This window comes from Frieseomelitta varia, unplaced genomic scaffold (assembly GCF_011392965.1).
Source record: "Frieseomelitta varia isolate USP_RPSP 00005682 unplaced genomic scaffold, Fvar_1.2 scaffold_862, whole genome shotgun sequence".
Classification (NCBI taxonomy): domain Eukaryota; kingdom Metazoa; phylum Arthropoda; class Insecta; order Hymenoptera; family Apidae; genus Frieseomelitta; species Frieseomelitta varia.
This window is the reverse complement of record NW_025110659.1, coordinates 213815-230270: the sequence shown is the minus strand read 5'-3', so window position 1 is coordinate 230270 and position 16456 is coordinate 213815. Positions and strand designations below refer to the sequence as shown.

At 25.7% G+C, this 16456-nt stretch overlaps 2 protein-coding genes across 7 annotated transcripts in view; one reads left to right on the top strand and one right to left on the bottom strand.

Annotated features, from left to right (window-relative positions):
- Positions 1-2092: 2092 nt before the first annotated feature.
- LOC122536663 (probable serine incorporator) lies at positions 2093-7777 on the top strand. 6 transcript variants are annotated; one of them, XR_006308452.1, is made up of 12 exons: positions 2093-2289; positions 2760-2924; positions 3020-3207; positions 3280-3489; positions 3575-3659; positions 3739-3922; positions 3997-4197; positions 4366-4404; positions 4973-5135; positions 5218-5392; positions 6001-6065; positions 7536-7777. XR_006308452.1 is itself a non-coding variant. In XM_043669172.1 (11 exons), exons 1-10 carry the CDS (start codon positions 2263-2265, stop codon positions 5354-5356), a joined length of 1401 nt encoding a protein of 466 aa, XP_043525107.1. In that variant the 5' UTR covers positions 2093-2262; the 3' UTR covers positions 5357-5392; positions 7536-7777. The 6 variants fall into 6 exon arrangements, 5 of the variants coding, with proteins under 5 accessions (XP_043525107.1, XP_043525108.1, XP_043525106.1 ...); XM_043669172.1 differs by lacking the exon at positions 6001-6065; XM_043669173.1 differs by lacking the exon at positions 7536-7777 and having other exon boundaries at positions 4988-5135; positions 6001-6330.
- Positions 6938-16456, bottom strand: part of LOC122536662 (nose resistant to fluoxetine protein 6-like) — a 29072-nt gene continuing 19553 nt past the window's right edge. The window contains exons 2-12 of the mRNA XM_043669170.1: positions 14079-14234; positions 12784-13004; positions 9207-9415; positions 8816-9071; positions 8556-8716; positions 8306-8474; positions 8021-8214; positions 7803-7932; positions 7521-7713; positions 7298-7443; positions 6938-7227 (exon numbers count right to left, since the gene is read on the bottom strand). Of these exons, the coding sequence (XP_043525105.1) occupies positions 7087-7227; positions 7298-7443; positions 7521-7713; positions 7803-7932; positions 8021-8214; positions 8306-8474; positions 8556-8716; positions 8816-9071; positions 9207-9415; positions 12784-13004; positions 14079-14234 (1976 nt within the window). The 3' untranslated portion in view covers positions 6938-7086. The remainder of the gene's footprint in view (positions 7228-7297; positions 7444-7520; positions 7714-7802; positions 7933-8020; positions 8215-8305; positions 8475-8555; positions 8717-8815; positions 9072-9206; positions 9416-12783; positions 13005-14078; positions 14235-16456) is intronic.

Below are 16456 nucleotides of genomic sequence, written 5' to 3'. Positions count from 1 at the left end.
ATGTAACTATATATATATATGTACAAGCATGATCGACCAGTAGCTAACTTAACACTCCTTGAGAACGTGAACAACACCACAAGATTTTTAATATTATATTTTGACAATTTTAACATTACATAACATTTGTACGTTATTACTAAATAAAGAATGTGTAAATTAAAAAATTAAGATAAATAACACACTATGTTTGAAAAACAAAAAAATTATATATTTAGAATCAATTTTTATTACTTTTAGAATCAATTTTACGCAATTTTTAATGTTAGCGAAATATATCAATATAATAAAAATCTACAATATAATAAAGTCAATATAATATTTTTACTGAATATTATACGAATTGATAAATTAAGAATTACTATGTAATAATTGTGATAATAGTAAGTTAAAACATATTTTAGTTTATTAAATTCTACCAAATTCTTTTTAATTAATTACAAATGTATATAATTACATCAAATTTTTAGATAAAATCTGTATAGAAAAATATTAATTATTTAAGATATTAAGAAACATGCAATACATTATATAATTTGTATAAATATTATTGTATAGATATTACATATTCTTTGGTAACAAAAAAATTGTTTTTATTAAATGTTATACTTAATAATATTACATTTACGTTGTAATTGCAGGCGAGGACCTCCAACGCGTAATATGTAGATCTATTTTTTGTCTCAGGTTATTATAACACGTGATTACAATTACTGGACACGACGAGGTATAATATATATAAATATTGTACCTTATGAAACTTCTAATACTCTGAAATACCGACATAGAAAAAAAATCAATGGTTTTTTAGCGCACTCTGTATTGAAGCAAACAACGAATTGAAGAACCACATCACTAAAATCACAGATGCAAACGAGACTTAATTTGTATTATGTACTTGTTTATTTCTGACTGTACATTGTATATCTCCGATCATATGTTGATTTATGTTACTTCCTTATCTCCGACTATACGTTGGGCGATCGTACACTGACCTGTATTACTTAACTGCCAAAATGAGACACGAAAGATTATTGGATTTTGGGAAAAATAATTTATATTGTTATACTTATTGCACGCTGTTGTCCACTTTGTCTATCGCGCGAATATGTCTATCCTTGTCGTACACTATCACTCTCCTTGTCTACCGCGCGTATATCTATCCTTGTTCCACTCTATCGCCCTCCTTGTCTACTGCGCCTATATGTCTGTCTTTGTCGCACGCTAGTGCTCTCCTACTCTAATGACGTTAGACAAGAAAAGCAATAGTGTGCGACAAGGACATCCTTCGATCTATTAAAAAAAAATTCAACTTTTTACACACATGTTTTTCTACGACAAAATACACATACAAAGAAATCGGGGAGCCTAATTCTAAGGAGACATATAAAAAAGTTCGCAAATTATTCCTCTTAATTAGGTTTTTCTCGTAATTAGTGCGAACTGTCATAAAATGGACATGGTGGCGCCATCTAGCGGTAATTCAGAGGTACTAATTAATTATAAAAATACTTATTTCTGCATTTTACGGGTCAAATGGGATATGAAAAGAAACTACGCACGGTACCCCATTATAATTTATCGTAAATCAGTACTGTTGTATTAGATATAAAAATTTTCGTTCGTTTAAAGTCTTTCGAAATTATAGTTTCAGAGACAAAGAAGTTTATTTATTTCTATTCTGCAACTACTTCTTCTATTATTGATTAGAGATTTTAATGCATTTATAGAAAACTTAAAGATGCAAGGTGCAGAGAATGCACACAATGTGAAACAATGTTAACACTGTGATGTGATACTTATATACTTAATTCGGTCGCTTAGTAATAAAATATAAATTATACATTATAGAGAAGAAAATTTTTATAAATATTTTGTTTCTTTTTAATAAATTTATAAATATTATGTTTTTTTTAAATAATTAATTCTCTTTAAAAAGAAGCGTTTATTTTAAACAACTTATTTTGTCCCGGTAAAATGAATTTGAAATTAATAACAAAAAGAACAGAATAATGTAATTTCTGCCATATAATAAATTTACAAATCTATTTTATTTATGGCGCAAGGATGTGACGTTCTGGTCAGCTGATAGCATGAAGTTAGCCACAGTCATCTGTCAGGACGCCATTGTTATTGTGAAAATTTTGTTGTCGCGAGCTACAGTGTTCTTTGTCTTTCCGTACAGTTTATAATATTATATTTAATATTAAGAAAAATTATACGTGCGTATAATTGTAAATTGAACGGACGCAAAACATCGTAATGGGTCTTATTTGTTCTACGGCGCAGGTAAAAAAGTGAAAGTCTTGTACTATTTTCTTTTTCAGAAAATTTCTCTATACCTTAAATTATTAATTGTATTGTATCTTATTCAATTTCATTTGACAATTCTATCGTTCTTTTATTACGAAAATAATTCTTATTAACATGATTAATTATCGGATGAAAATCTAATCAATCGTTCAAATTTAATTATCATCTCGATTATGTCATCCTGTTCTATATTATATTGATTTTTTGGAAACTCTTTACAACGATATCTATGAAAATTAATTTTTTTTAAATGCTATAATAGTTTGGAATTACGCTTTTCGAAATAAAATTCAAATAAAAAAGTAGTTCTAGAAAGTAGTATTAAATAATAGTTTTACAATCGTTTTACCACATATAGCGAGAATGGAATATATACAAATGTTACAATACATTAATACAAATACTCTTATATAATTCATATTGATTTGATAATTTTTTTCATGTAGCTTGCTTGCCTTTGTGGAAGCACAGCTTGTAGCTTTTGCTGTTCCCAATGTCCTACATGTCGCAACAGTACAAGTACTCGTATTATGTATGCATTATTATTAATGCTGGGAACAATTGCTGCTTGCATTACATTGGCACCTGGTTTACAGGATGCACTTAAAAAGGTAATGATTTAAAGTATGAAATTATATAATGTTGAATGAAGGTATATAATAAATAAAAAATATAAATTAATCTTCTGTATACGTTACGTTCATAGGTTCCATTTTGTAATACTAATAGTTCGAACTATATGCCATCAGACTTTACTATTGATTGTCAGTCTGCTGTTGGATACTTGGCAGTGTATAGAATATGTTTCATTATAGCTCTTTACTTTTTCCTAATGTCAATCATGATGATAAGAGTAAGAAGTTCTAAAGATCCTCGGGCACCTATACAAAATGGGTATAATAAAATAATTTGTCATACTTAGATTATGTACATTACAGACTATTAATTTAATACATGAATTTTTAGATTCTGGGCCATTAAATATCTTTTAATAATTGGTGGAATTATTGGTGCTTTCTTTATACCTGAAAGATCATTTGGAATAACATGGATGTATTTTGGTATGATAGGTGGTTTTCTTTTTATTATTATTCAATTGATTCTGATCGTTGATTTTGCCCATACATGGGCAGATAACTGGGTAGGGAATTATGAAGAAACTGAATCAAAAGGATGGTATGTTATATTATTAGTCTTTTTTTTTTTTTTGATTACTACAAAATAAATAAATTTATATAAATTTATATAATTAAAATTATAGGTATGCTGCACTTTTGGGAGCAACGTTATTTAATTATGCTGTTGCTATTACTGGAATTGTTCTACTGTTCATATACTTTACACATGTAAGTTTTAATAAAATAATTATATTATTTTGTTAATACTTTTAAAATCACTTCTATTTATTATTGTTTTTTTATATAGGCAGATAGTTGCGATTTGAACAAGTTTTTCATATCTTTCAACCTGATTTTGTGTGTAATTGTTAGTACTATATCAACTCTTCCACATGTGCAAGAACATAATCCACGATCTGGGCTTCTTCAATCTTCTATTGTATCACTATATGTTGTTTATTTAACTTGGAGTGGAATTTCAAACAATTCCGGTATATATTCTAAATATGTAAATCTAATATATTAATATTTATTTATACAATAATTTTTTGTGTTTTTTTTTCAGATCATGAATGTAATCCTGGATTTTTAGAAATAATTTCTGGTAATGATGCTAATGCACGAAATCGTGTTGCCTTTGATAAGGAAAGCATTATTGGATTAATTATTTGGTTTAGCTGTGTATTATATAGTTCTTTACGCACTGCATCTAAGTCATCAAAGATCACAATGTCTGAAAACATTTTGGTCAAGGATAATGGAGCTGGTATGTAAATGTAGCTTTATTTATATTTTACATAAAATTGATGTGTTTTACCATTCAAGTAATTATAAGTAAATGTAGTAAAACTAACTATATAGTAAAACTATATATTTAAACATATATTAGTAATTTGTTAAAATGTTTTTAACAAATTGTACTTTCTTCATGCAGTCAGGAATGCAGGAGACCAAAGTCTTATCGGCAATGAAGGTAGGCACACACTATTAAATTAAAACCAAATTCGCTGTTTTTTTATGTCTTACTTGTTTTGTTTTGTTATTAAAAAAATGTAGCATCATATAGTATGTGTAATATATTTTTATGCATTTGAGTAAATTTAATTAGTTTTCAATTTTTAGAAAGGATGAGTTATATAATATTTATTTTTTAATAAAATCAAATTTTGAAATATATACAAAATATGAGGATGCTTAGCAGTAGCGTGTGCCTTCTTTCACTATTTTACATTTTTCTCTTATGTTTTTATATCCGATGTTTTACATCAAATAATTATATTTTCAAAACAAGTATTTTAATCAATTAATTTTGATGCTACATAAAAATGCCTTCTCCTGCATTAATTTTTACTTTATCCTATGCAATGCTGCTTGATTTATGTATACATAACTTAAAACAAATTTATTATAATATGCATGAATGTAATATTTATGAGCTTGCTTTGTTATTAACCCTAATAGGAATATTTGGCCCATTGATAACGGCATTGTAGATAGATGTTTTTTTTTAAGTTATTCCTCCTTTTCCTAATTGTAACCAGATTATACTCCGGTAGAAGGTCGCAATGTTGATTCAGAGGCTGGAAATGAAGCTAAAGTTTGGGATAATGAAGAAGATGCTGTAGCTTATAATTGGAGTTTCTTCCATCTCATGTTTGCTCTTGCCACTTTATATGTTATGATGACTCTTACTAATTGGTATCAGTAAGTACATATTTGTTATTTATTTCACATAAAATTATACAACTTTATTATCCTAAATATATAAATTATATTGTTTTTATAGACCAAATTCCAATTTGGATACCTTGAACTCTAATAATGCTTCAATGTGGGTAAAAATTATATCATCTTGGATGTGCTTAGGGCTATATGTGTGGTCACTGATAGCTCCAGCAGTATTTCCCGATCGAGATTTCTCTTAAATACATTATCTTTACATCAAGAGTGGCAATTAGCAGGTATATAAATTTATATAACGTAAAATAATCAATATTCAAATATTCTTAAACTATAAACTTTATTATTATTTATGAGCTTCCAAATGTGTAAAATTTATATATTTATAAAACGATTGATTATTTAGTTCAGTTATTTAAAATTATTATCTATAATATATAATAATATAATACATATATAATATAATTATATATAATGTATTATAATATATCATATATTATTATATTATATATATAATGTAATTATATATATACATAATGTTATAGTATATTCTTCAAAGTTACATTTCTTTGCGTAAAATGTTTAACTGAAAGTATGACAATTGTGACATTAATATTTAAATTAAAGTATCTTTACAATCAATAAGTAATAATTAATATAAACAAATATATATTAATAAATAGTTATATATTCTATTATACAATTTTATTTTTTATTTTTATTGTACATACGTTTGGAGGTAAAGATAATTTATAATAACAAAAAATTATAAATATATGCTTTTAGATACCTTTTACATCTCAATGAATGATTACTTATGTTTGTTATGTATATTAAATAATATTTAATTTAAACTTCTTTTAATTTAAACATTTTTTTTTAATTTCAGTTTTTGTAATGCTTGCATAGGTTAGGATTTTGTTATAAAATTTTCATCTGTAGAAAGATGACATTGTAAGTATCATTTGATACATTGTTTTGTTCAATATATTTTTAAGTTAATTTTTTTTTAACGTCATTAATGATACATTTTTATATATTATGTATACATATATACATAGTGATGCAGTAGTGTAATACTTTTTTAAATAAGTACAGAGTTTACCATAGAAACTATATGTTTGAGTCATAATTGTTACGATCATAATTGTTTTATGATTAATTACGAATAATGAAAATATGAATTATTTCTTGTATTTAATTTAAATGTTTAAGGTATAATTTTATGTCCTTGTATAAAAATTAACAAATTTTAATTAAAATGAATAGAATAGTAATATAATGTCAAAATATACATACTTAAGTTCTATATATGCATGTATATATGTTTATGAACGTAATATCGCATTTTACATTTAATAACTTTAATGTGATAATAATTGTATACACAAAAATATGTCCTTTTTTAATGATACTCTACTATAACTAAAATAATAAAGAAATCAAGTTCAGAGAAATGTAAACGATATTTTATTACTCCTCAATAATTGTTTTATTGAATGATATGTTTTATTTAAATTTAACTGAATTATAGTTAAAACAGAAATAACATTATTAACTGAAGACTCATTACAATATAATATTAAACACATAAATTTATCATTTTGTTTATAATTTTCACCAATGTGTAATTCATTTAAAGTAATAAAATAAAAAAGATGCCCTTAAATAAATAACATTATAATAAAGTAACTAAATTGAAATTTGTATATATTTGTATTCACAGAAAGAGTTTTAAAAATTATATTAATATTAAAATATTAATATTAATATTACAATTATAAAAATATTTATTTACAAATATTTATATGAATCAAATATAAGAATATTTATATAAATTATAATTGTTCTTAGCTGTCATATACATTGTATATGAGGGCAAGCTATAGGATTTCATTTGACTAACAATGAAATAAAATTTGTAGATGCTATTTACAGTATTTTTGATTAAATTATAATTATTTGGTAAAAAAAATTATTGTACTTTCGATAATTGTTTTGTTGCTTCTGGCGATTTTTTCATTAAATAACTTTTAATATTTTGAAATGGTGTATCAACTAATAAAGTAAGAATTATTGATAAAACAATAATGCATAAAAATTCATTTAGGTCGAACTGTAAAAAAAAAAGAAATATATTATTAATAATTACATTTATCCATAAGTTTGTATTATGCTAAACTTACTTGCATGCTAAAGAATGCAAAATGTTCTGCACTTCGAGTTCTTCCAACATTATAAAAGTATATTGGAAATTGAGTTAAATATATTGCATAACTCAGCCTTGTGGTAATCAAAAATCCTTTCCATGCTAAAAATCTAGTGAACCAATCTAAAATTTCATTCATCAAATTCATGTATTTATTGTACATATTATTGTATGTATAGCAATTATTTATATTTTTTTACCGTTTGTATTTCCAGTATGGTACATTACAGTTGCCCATGCGAAAATGGCACACCAACCAATAGGTGCAAATGCATTATACATTGCTGCATCTATTGGGTTGTATATATAATTTATAGATCCCATACCTGCAGGTCCAAAAAATGCACAGCAGCACATTATTGTGCATAGAATCCAACCTGTGTAAAGAACTACCTAAGAAAAGAAAATATGAAAATAATTAAACGCAAAAATAATATTACATGAATTTATAGATTGTATCTTAGATCATAATCTTTACTTACTTTATTTATCTTATAATCCTTAGGTAAATGTCTTAACAAATATCCCATAAAAATTCCTATTATATAAACTGTCAGTCTATGCGAAGGTAGGGTATATGAAAAATCTGCAGTATCGAATAGTTGTTTTATTCTGTAAATATATAAGTTTATAAGTATTCTAATAACGAGATATAAAGAAAATTGCATTGCAATTGAAATTTGTAAACTTATTAACTTACGAGGTACCAAAGAAGATATAATTACTTAATTCTCTGTAATATGTTACAAAATATCGAAGTGCCGTTGAAAATAGAGCAAACACAGTAAGAATGATAGCTCCAATCTTTGGCTTTTTATAAAGGAGAAGCACCATTAAAGGTGAAAAAATGAATAGTTGAACATCTATGCCTAAGTGATGAGTATGTGTGAGGCACTAAAATTGAAAAATTTTAAATTTAAAGAAAATTATTTAGTTAGCCTGTCTCATCTGTTAATTTTATAAAATTTAACATGAAATACCATACCATAGATTCAAATCCAAAATAATTATGGATGAATAGAAAATTTCTCCACCATGTATTTTTACAAATATTTGCATGTTCAGTTATCACCAAGTTCCATTGTGGTCCAGAACCGATGTAAGGTATTACATAAGTGCATAACAATATCAAAGTTGCCAAAGGTGGTACTATTCTAAATACAAAAATCAATCTAATTAGTAAAAAATTTTAAAATTAAAGATAAGATATTCATTCTAAAATTATCTCTTATTACCTGATCAAGCGCGATATATATTCATCTTTTATATCCAAGTTGCCAGTCTTCTTTAATTTTCCAATAAAAGAATATGATGTCAAAAGGCCAGAAAGCATTATAAATGGATCTGTGTAAAGACTGGCAGCTCTTCCTATGACTGTCCATGGTTTACCAAGATACTGAAAAAGATTAATTTTATTTTTATTATATCTCAGACGTGATTATAAATAAATCTTTATTTTATTATAAATTAATTTCTTTAAATAGCGCAATCATACTTCGCTCATCTCCGTTCTGTTTGCATAAGGATTAAAAAAGAGAGCCATGCTTTTATGAGCCAAAAGCAGCATTAGTGCATTTATAGCTCGTATGCCATGAAGTGTAGCTATGTCATTCTGCCTTCGTTCTAATGATACAAGCTTTTTAAAATTACGTTTCAAAGAAAACGATAATAATAGTTCACTCGCTGGTATTTTGTAATGATCATAAAGTGCTGCTACGATTGTTAAGACAAATATAGCCATGACGAGCAAGCTGAAAAAGATATTAGTTACCACTTTAATACAATACTAAACATTATTCTCTGAACGTCGAAATATTATATTAAGAATTTATTTCCTAATTTTTTCTTTTCTTTTCTTTTATAAATGTCTTTCTAAGTATATTCACCTAACAAATATAGTTTCGTTTGGTACAGGTTCTTTATTCTTTACTTGACACATATCTTTGTTCACCTTCACTGTAACTTTTAGACCAGTTTGTGAAGTGTATCTAGTAAGCATTTCGTGAATAGACGTTTCAACGTCTTTGAAACTACATGATGCTGGTGTACAGACTGCCCAATTTACTATATTAAATCGAGGTACACGATGTCCAGGCTAAAACCAAAAAAATAAATTATTAATAAAAGTATAGATAAGATATATTTTAACATACTGATTAGGAAATATTTCATTTTTAAAGTGTAATGAAAGCGTATATTTAATAGTATTATCTAATTATATCAAATAATACTAATATTATATATTATATATATTTAAAATTTCTTTATGGATGATCTTCATTTTATTTTAAGTGTTTTAAAATATTTATAAATATATGTAGAATTAAGAAAACAGCAGTTAATTAAGAGAAATACAATGTTATTTGTAATATACAATTTGTAATATAAATTCTTTATTCTGGAACTTTAATTAACTAATGATATTTTATTGTATATAAATTTTCATTATACTTAATATTTAATTATTTATTTTGTAGGTTCAAACAATTTTTAATTGTAGATATAAAAATACAAATTATTATAGATAAAGATACAAATATAAAATATTCTTATACTTGATATAAGTAGAGAAGTGTTATAATAATTAGATATATATATATATATATCTACAACATTTTTAATTTGAACATTTCATCACATTGATTTCTTTACTGCACGAGAAACAATAAAAATTTAAAATTAATTCATTAACAAAGAAGAGATTGCATCTCCTAATTAGATTCAGAAGAGAGCAATTCAATATTGAAGATTTTGTTACATATCCAATTGAAAATCTATATAAAAACACAATAATGCGTAACAATAAAAATAATGTATCATCGTATTTTGATATTTTCGTCACACTCTGAAGTACAGAGTGTAATTCCAATGCGAGACGTGTTACAAGTAAGAACACGAATCACTTTCTCGAATTACGTTACGTTGTCTAAAAGTATTGTATTGATTGTTAAACTTGTACAAGTTGTCGCAATGAGAAGATAGTTTAGAAATGATATGATTCTGACATAATATCTTCATGAATTTTATCATGATAGAAGTATGCAATTATTTTACTAATAGCTTTATGTACTATGTGAAGAGCATAATTGAACATCGATACTTTAAACTGTTATAACTTTGTAAAAGAGAATCATACAACAATCTGTTTGATCTCATTTTAAAGAGTAAAGTTTCTACTTTGATAGTCTTGAGTTCGTGTTTTACAAAGATGTTTTTATATTACAAAAAAAGAAAACGGGTGAGAAAGTACGAATGCTTTTATTCTCGAAACTTGTAAGAAAACATTGAAAAATTTTTTTCATGGTAAGATTAAGCTCTTCTTTACAACAAGTCCTTAAAATTTGCTGTATGGTATAAAATCAGCAGATATTTATAGAATTTCATAATTAAAGAAATAGAGGCTAAGCAGAAATTTGATTCTCTTTCATTATATTATATATATTCATACTATACAATATACTCTACATACTTTTATATTATTATATAAAAATAAATGCATAAAAATCTACGATCTAAAAGTCATTAAACAAAAAGTTGCGGAAATCTTTACAACTTTTTTTAAAAATGAAATCAAAAACGTTCGAGAAATTAATATTAATATTTTTACATTGAAATTGTTAGAGCTAACAAACAACATGGCATATAGAATGACCTGATAAAATGTATTTGGTGTTACTATAAAAATACACAGAAGTATATCTAGAAGTATTAATTTTAGAACACATGTTGACTTATTTTCATTTTTTTTTTTTTTTTTTTTTTTTTGATAAATACTATAAATTTTTTATATAATCATGTGATACATGTAAGAAGTAAGCGACAATTTGATAATCAAAAATTGTTTCCATAAAGCTTTTGATTCCGATTTTGGGTTTTCAGTTTTCAATTGTAGATACACGGTTTCTTATTAGCAATTGTTTGCACGTTTCACGGTGGCAGATGCCTTCTTTGAAATTCATAGTACATTCCTGTTTTCGCTGCAGCTGCGAAATTAAATAAATTTCTTTTTTTTTTTTTTTACTCTTTGACAGATTTCTTCTAGCGTATCTCAATTTACATAGATATTTACATGAGAACTGCTGATCAATTGTGTATTCGTTTACAATAACATTCGTTTACATTCGATCAGCATTCTCACGATGTAAAGTCTCAAACGCAGAGCTTCTCTCTGATAACTCGCGTCTAAATTTAAGGAAAGATTTATATTCACCTTCGTCATTGTTCTCTAAAGTGAGTTTTAGAATTTTCTATTTTTTTTTTTTTTCGTTTCTGAGAAACGAATGAAAAATGCTAATGATTCAAGAATACATTTTATTATATAAATTGTACAAATAAATTTTCGTTGTAATACCTACTAGTAAATTTAATGTCTGATATTTTAATTCTTTTCCGAGTAGTAAATTTTATGTCTGATACTTCAATTCCTTTTCCAAGATGCAATATTTCAGACGTTCCTAAAATCGTGGACCATTTCAAATTTTCCAGCGTTTTAAAATTTTATGCGTGAAGATGGATTATGAAATGAAATAAATGAGATAAATGAATATGAAAAAAAAAGGAAAAATTTGAAATATTCTTGGATTACATAAATGAAAAGAAATGATTTATTATATAATTGTAAGCCATGAATTTAAAAAATGAATAAGTTCATTTCTTGACATTATACGTATGACTTTTTCGTACGAATTTTTCCAAAACTCAGATGTTTTATAATATTTAATTAAATATTTATAAAAATCTGAAAAATTCCAAAATTACAAGATTTAAATAATTTTTTAACTAATTTCTAATAATTGCATCTTTAGTGCATATGTTGTTGTATGTATTATTATACTAAAATTCGAATTTTTCATTTTAAATTAATTATTATAATTTTATATATATTTTTTTTAAATTTGATGCTTGAATAAAATTGAAATAAATCAAAATTTTGATATTGTTACAATTAATTGCAGTCTATTAATATTTTATTGTATTATTTATTTATTTACTGCATGTTATACTTATATCTATTATTTATATGTTTACCTTTTTTTATAATTATATAAATATCCTATTTTATAATTCTTTCATTAATTCTTTAAATATTCTTAAATATATAAATAATATGTAAGTAATACATAAGTAATGCAAACAGCTATACGCACAATTATTTTGTAAATATTAAATGTTTATGTACGCATGTAGTGAGATACTTGTAAAAGATTTTACTTCATTTAACTCAATGTTAAGGAATCAATGTTCAATAGGTATATATCTTTAATTATGATAATTCTTCCACAATGTGATTTTAAATTTAAAAAAAACATACATGTACCTTCGTCGACTTCACTGATATTTTCATTCTTGTATGCAAAAACCGCAATGTTAAATTCGAATACGTCAGCATCGTAAAAATATTATTGCCTTTTGCTTTTGCATTATTGCGTTGTGGTTGACAACCACACGTACCTACGTACTTACATCGGTAATGTTGCTTCTGAACGCGTAATGAGAATGTATCAGCCGATGAAGATGCTTCAAATCCAGACGCGACTCGTCGACGCTTAACTGAAGATACGCCAAGCAGTATTGTCCTTGAATCCCGTCGTTTCCTTCGATTTCAACGCACTCGTCGTAGTCGCCAAATTGATTTACATTTCCGTTTAGAAGGCCAGACGGTATTTTCGCCGTTGCATCGTACACTTTGAACAAAGGGAACGATTACTGAAAACGAATACGGCGAATAGAGTTTCTTCTTTGATTCTTTTTAAATGCATTTTAACACTGGAACTACCGACGACCAAACTATTGTATAAACATTTCAACCAGAGAAATCAGAGTGCTTTATTCACATGTTTTGCAAAAATTCATTGTGAATCATTGTAAATGCAGCATTGTAAAAATGCAATCATTGTAAATCTGCCAAACTACTCTAAAAAGGAGAAATAAATTAGTTATAGCTTTGATGTTAAAGAAATTTATTTCTATGAAGTTTAAAGAAGAGAATTATGAAAAGAACATAACAAATGGATCTCGTTGATTTTTTTTTTATTTACTTTAACTGATATGAATATTTATATTTAAAAGAGAAGGGAATTATTGGAAATGAAGATTACAGAAGAAAAAGAACATGACGAGTAGATTTCCTATGATGTTTTTAAATATATTCCAAAGAAACTTACTTTTGTAGAATTCAAAGAAGAAAATTATTGAGAATGAGGATTACAAGGAAAGGATATGACAAATGGATTTTCGATTCTTTAAAAGGAAAACAAATTATTGAAAATGAAGATAACAAGAAGAGAACACGACCAGTTCTGATGAAAATCGAAACAATATCTAATGATACTAACAATAAGAAGAATGTTTTAAAAATTAGAATTGCGAAATATGTGGATATGAGGATTTATGGAAATCTAAATAATGCGGTTTCCAGTAGAATGATGTAACAAAGTAGTAAAATTGGAAAGAAGGTACGTTTCTCGTTTCTCAATCTTCATTGAACATATGACAATAAAGTACAAGTGAAAGTACGCTTTAATTGAAAAAATTCTATTGTTTAGATGATCTACGATGTTAGAATTGTTGAGAATAAAATGAATATTGGAAATGAAATATTTTTTACTAAATGTAAAATATATGGGATGATCTACGCAGTTGGATAAGTTGAATATATGTAGGTATAACAGTGATAATAATAATATTAAAGTTTATATTAATACAACTTTTCTAATTGCAATACAAAAACAGATATGATATGATATTATTATACTTACTTTTAAGGGCCCATAAAGTGAACTTGGCAAGCTCTCTGTGAAAGATTTCAGTGTGCCTCTTGCATTCTGGACTTACTCGTCCAACGCCAGAGTCGAAAGCTGGGAGAACTTGCAACAATCTCCTTGCTTCTCGATCAATTTCCTCGGAGTAATCATCTAAACAATAAATATCAATGCTCAGTTAACGTATCTACGTGTATTTTCAACATTTTCATTATTTTTTCATTATTTCTTAACTTGGATTATTTATGATTTATTAATTTAAATAAATCTATTTCAATATTAGAGCTATAAGAGACAAATATCAATGCTCAATTAACGTATTTACGTGTATTTTCAACATTTCTTAACTTTATTTATGATTTAAATAAATCTATTTCAATGTTAGAGCTTCAAACGAATTAAAAGCATAAAATTTCCATCAGAGACATTAAAGATGGAAAAACTTTAGAATTAATTAACAAAATAGAAAAAAATAGTACGATAAAGTTCACTAAATTTTATTTATGCATTTTACGAATAATCATTTATTTTAAATCTTTAAAAAATACACAAAATACGTATTTTGAAATATAATGTATTTTAAAAGTCAACTTTCTTGGAAACGAAATCTTTATTTCAAAAAATTTTATTCTTTATTTCTGATCTTCATTTTTTTTCTTTTTTTTTTTATAAGGAACTAAATTTGATCGTACTATAGTTTGCGGAATAGTTTCGTACATGGTATACATTTGCATAATCTTAAAGAACGTTTTACGACTACTAATATTACATTTAACGGTAGATGTCGTTATAAACAGGTTTAAGCGATCACTGCGAGCTCGAGCGACGTAAGAATTTTGTTGTTGAATAAACAGATGATGTCTGCGTTACGTGAATTTTTTTTACAAAGAAGTTTTATTCAAATTTCGTCGTATATTTTTACCTAAATAGTTAAATAGTTAAATAGTTAAAATTTTAACAATTTCTTTAAAAAAGTACATATAACGAAATTGCTACTAGAGGATCTTTATTTTGGATCCAAGTCGAATAAATCATTTTCAAATTTCATATTTTTCTAATGTTTTTTCTTATTAACTTTTCATCATATATTGTGCCATTAATGGCTCGAGGTAAACATTTTTGTTCTTCGACAAATGCCTCCCTTTAGCATGTGCATTTTCTAAATAAAAATTTATTTTTGTTTTTAATTTTAATTTATTTTTATTTATTATAATTTATTATAATTTTTATTTATTTTAATTCTAATTTATTTGTATTTATTTTAATTTTAATTTATTTTTATTTATTTTAATTTTAATTTATTTTTATTTATTTTAATTTCAATTGATTTTAATTTTAATTTATTTTTATTTATTTTAATTTCAATTGATTTTAATTTTAATTTATTTTAATTTTAATTTATTTTAATTTTAATTTGTTTTTATTTATTTAACACTAATGACAGACCATTTTATCCTTTCTACACAACCTTCGTTTGCACTTACAAATGGCTCTCGCATATTAAGACAAAAATGTCCACAGAATCCTTTATATAACATCATTTATATTATAAATTTTATAACGAGTGAACTATGTAGTCGAGGACAATGAACTTATTACTATATACTATAAAATAAGAACTTATACTATAAAATAAGTATATCCACAAAATTTCATTTAGATATTCGAAAAATGGAATAAGTTATATTTTGACAGAGAGTAAGAATGAAAAAAGTTGAGTACTTTGAGTATATTATCAGAAAAATAAGGTCATCATGATCTACGGGTTTTTATTGTGCATGATAATTTTAGCGAGGACTGAAAGATTAATAATAATTTTAAAGTGAACTTGTAAGTTTAAGATGATAATAACAGTATTATACAATAGTTAATAGTTAATAATAATTTAAGTTTAAAATGATTAATGATAAATTAAACACACAATTAATTTCTTTATTTCCTCTTTCACTACGGTCCTGTGAATAATTACATTGACAGTATACCAAAAGTTATCAAATTACGCAGAAATTTAATAAAGAAAGAGAAAAGAAATTTAATTCCAGACATGAAGGGTTAAATCAAGCTCTTCAATAAAAAAAATTTAAGACATTGGAAAGAGAGCAAGTCCAAGTTCAGCCCCCGTCAGAATTTTTCACACTCTTTCGACACGCGAAATCAAGATCGAGGCAAAGTTGATTCAAGAAAGACTTTCACTTTCCTTCTAGTCGTCTCGAGGATACAGGTGTATCGCAATGAAGTAACGTGTAAAATACGTGTTTCGCGTGCAAACAGAGATTACAAATTGAAACACTTCACATCGGGAACTTCATTTCGAGTGGTGTGCCCTGATTTATGGGGGACTATAGTTTTGAATAGAAAACCCAGCCTTGCCGGTT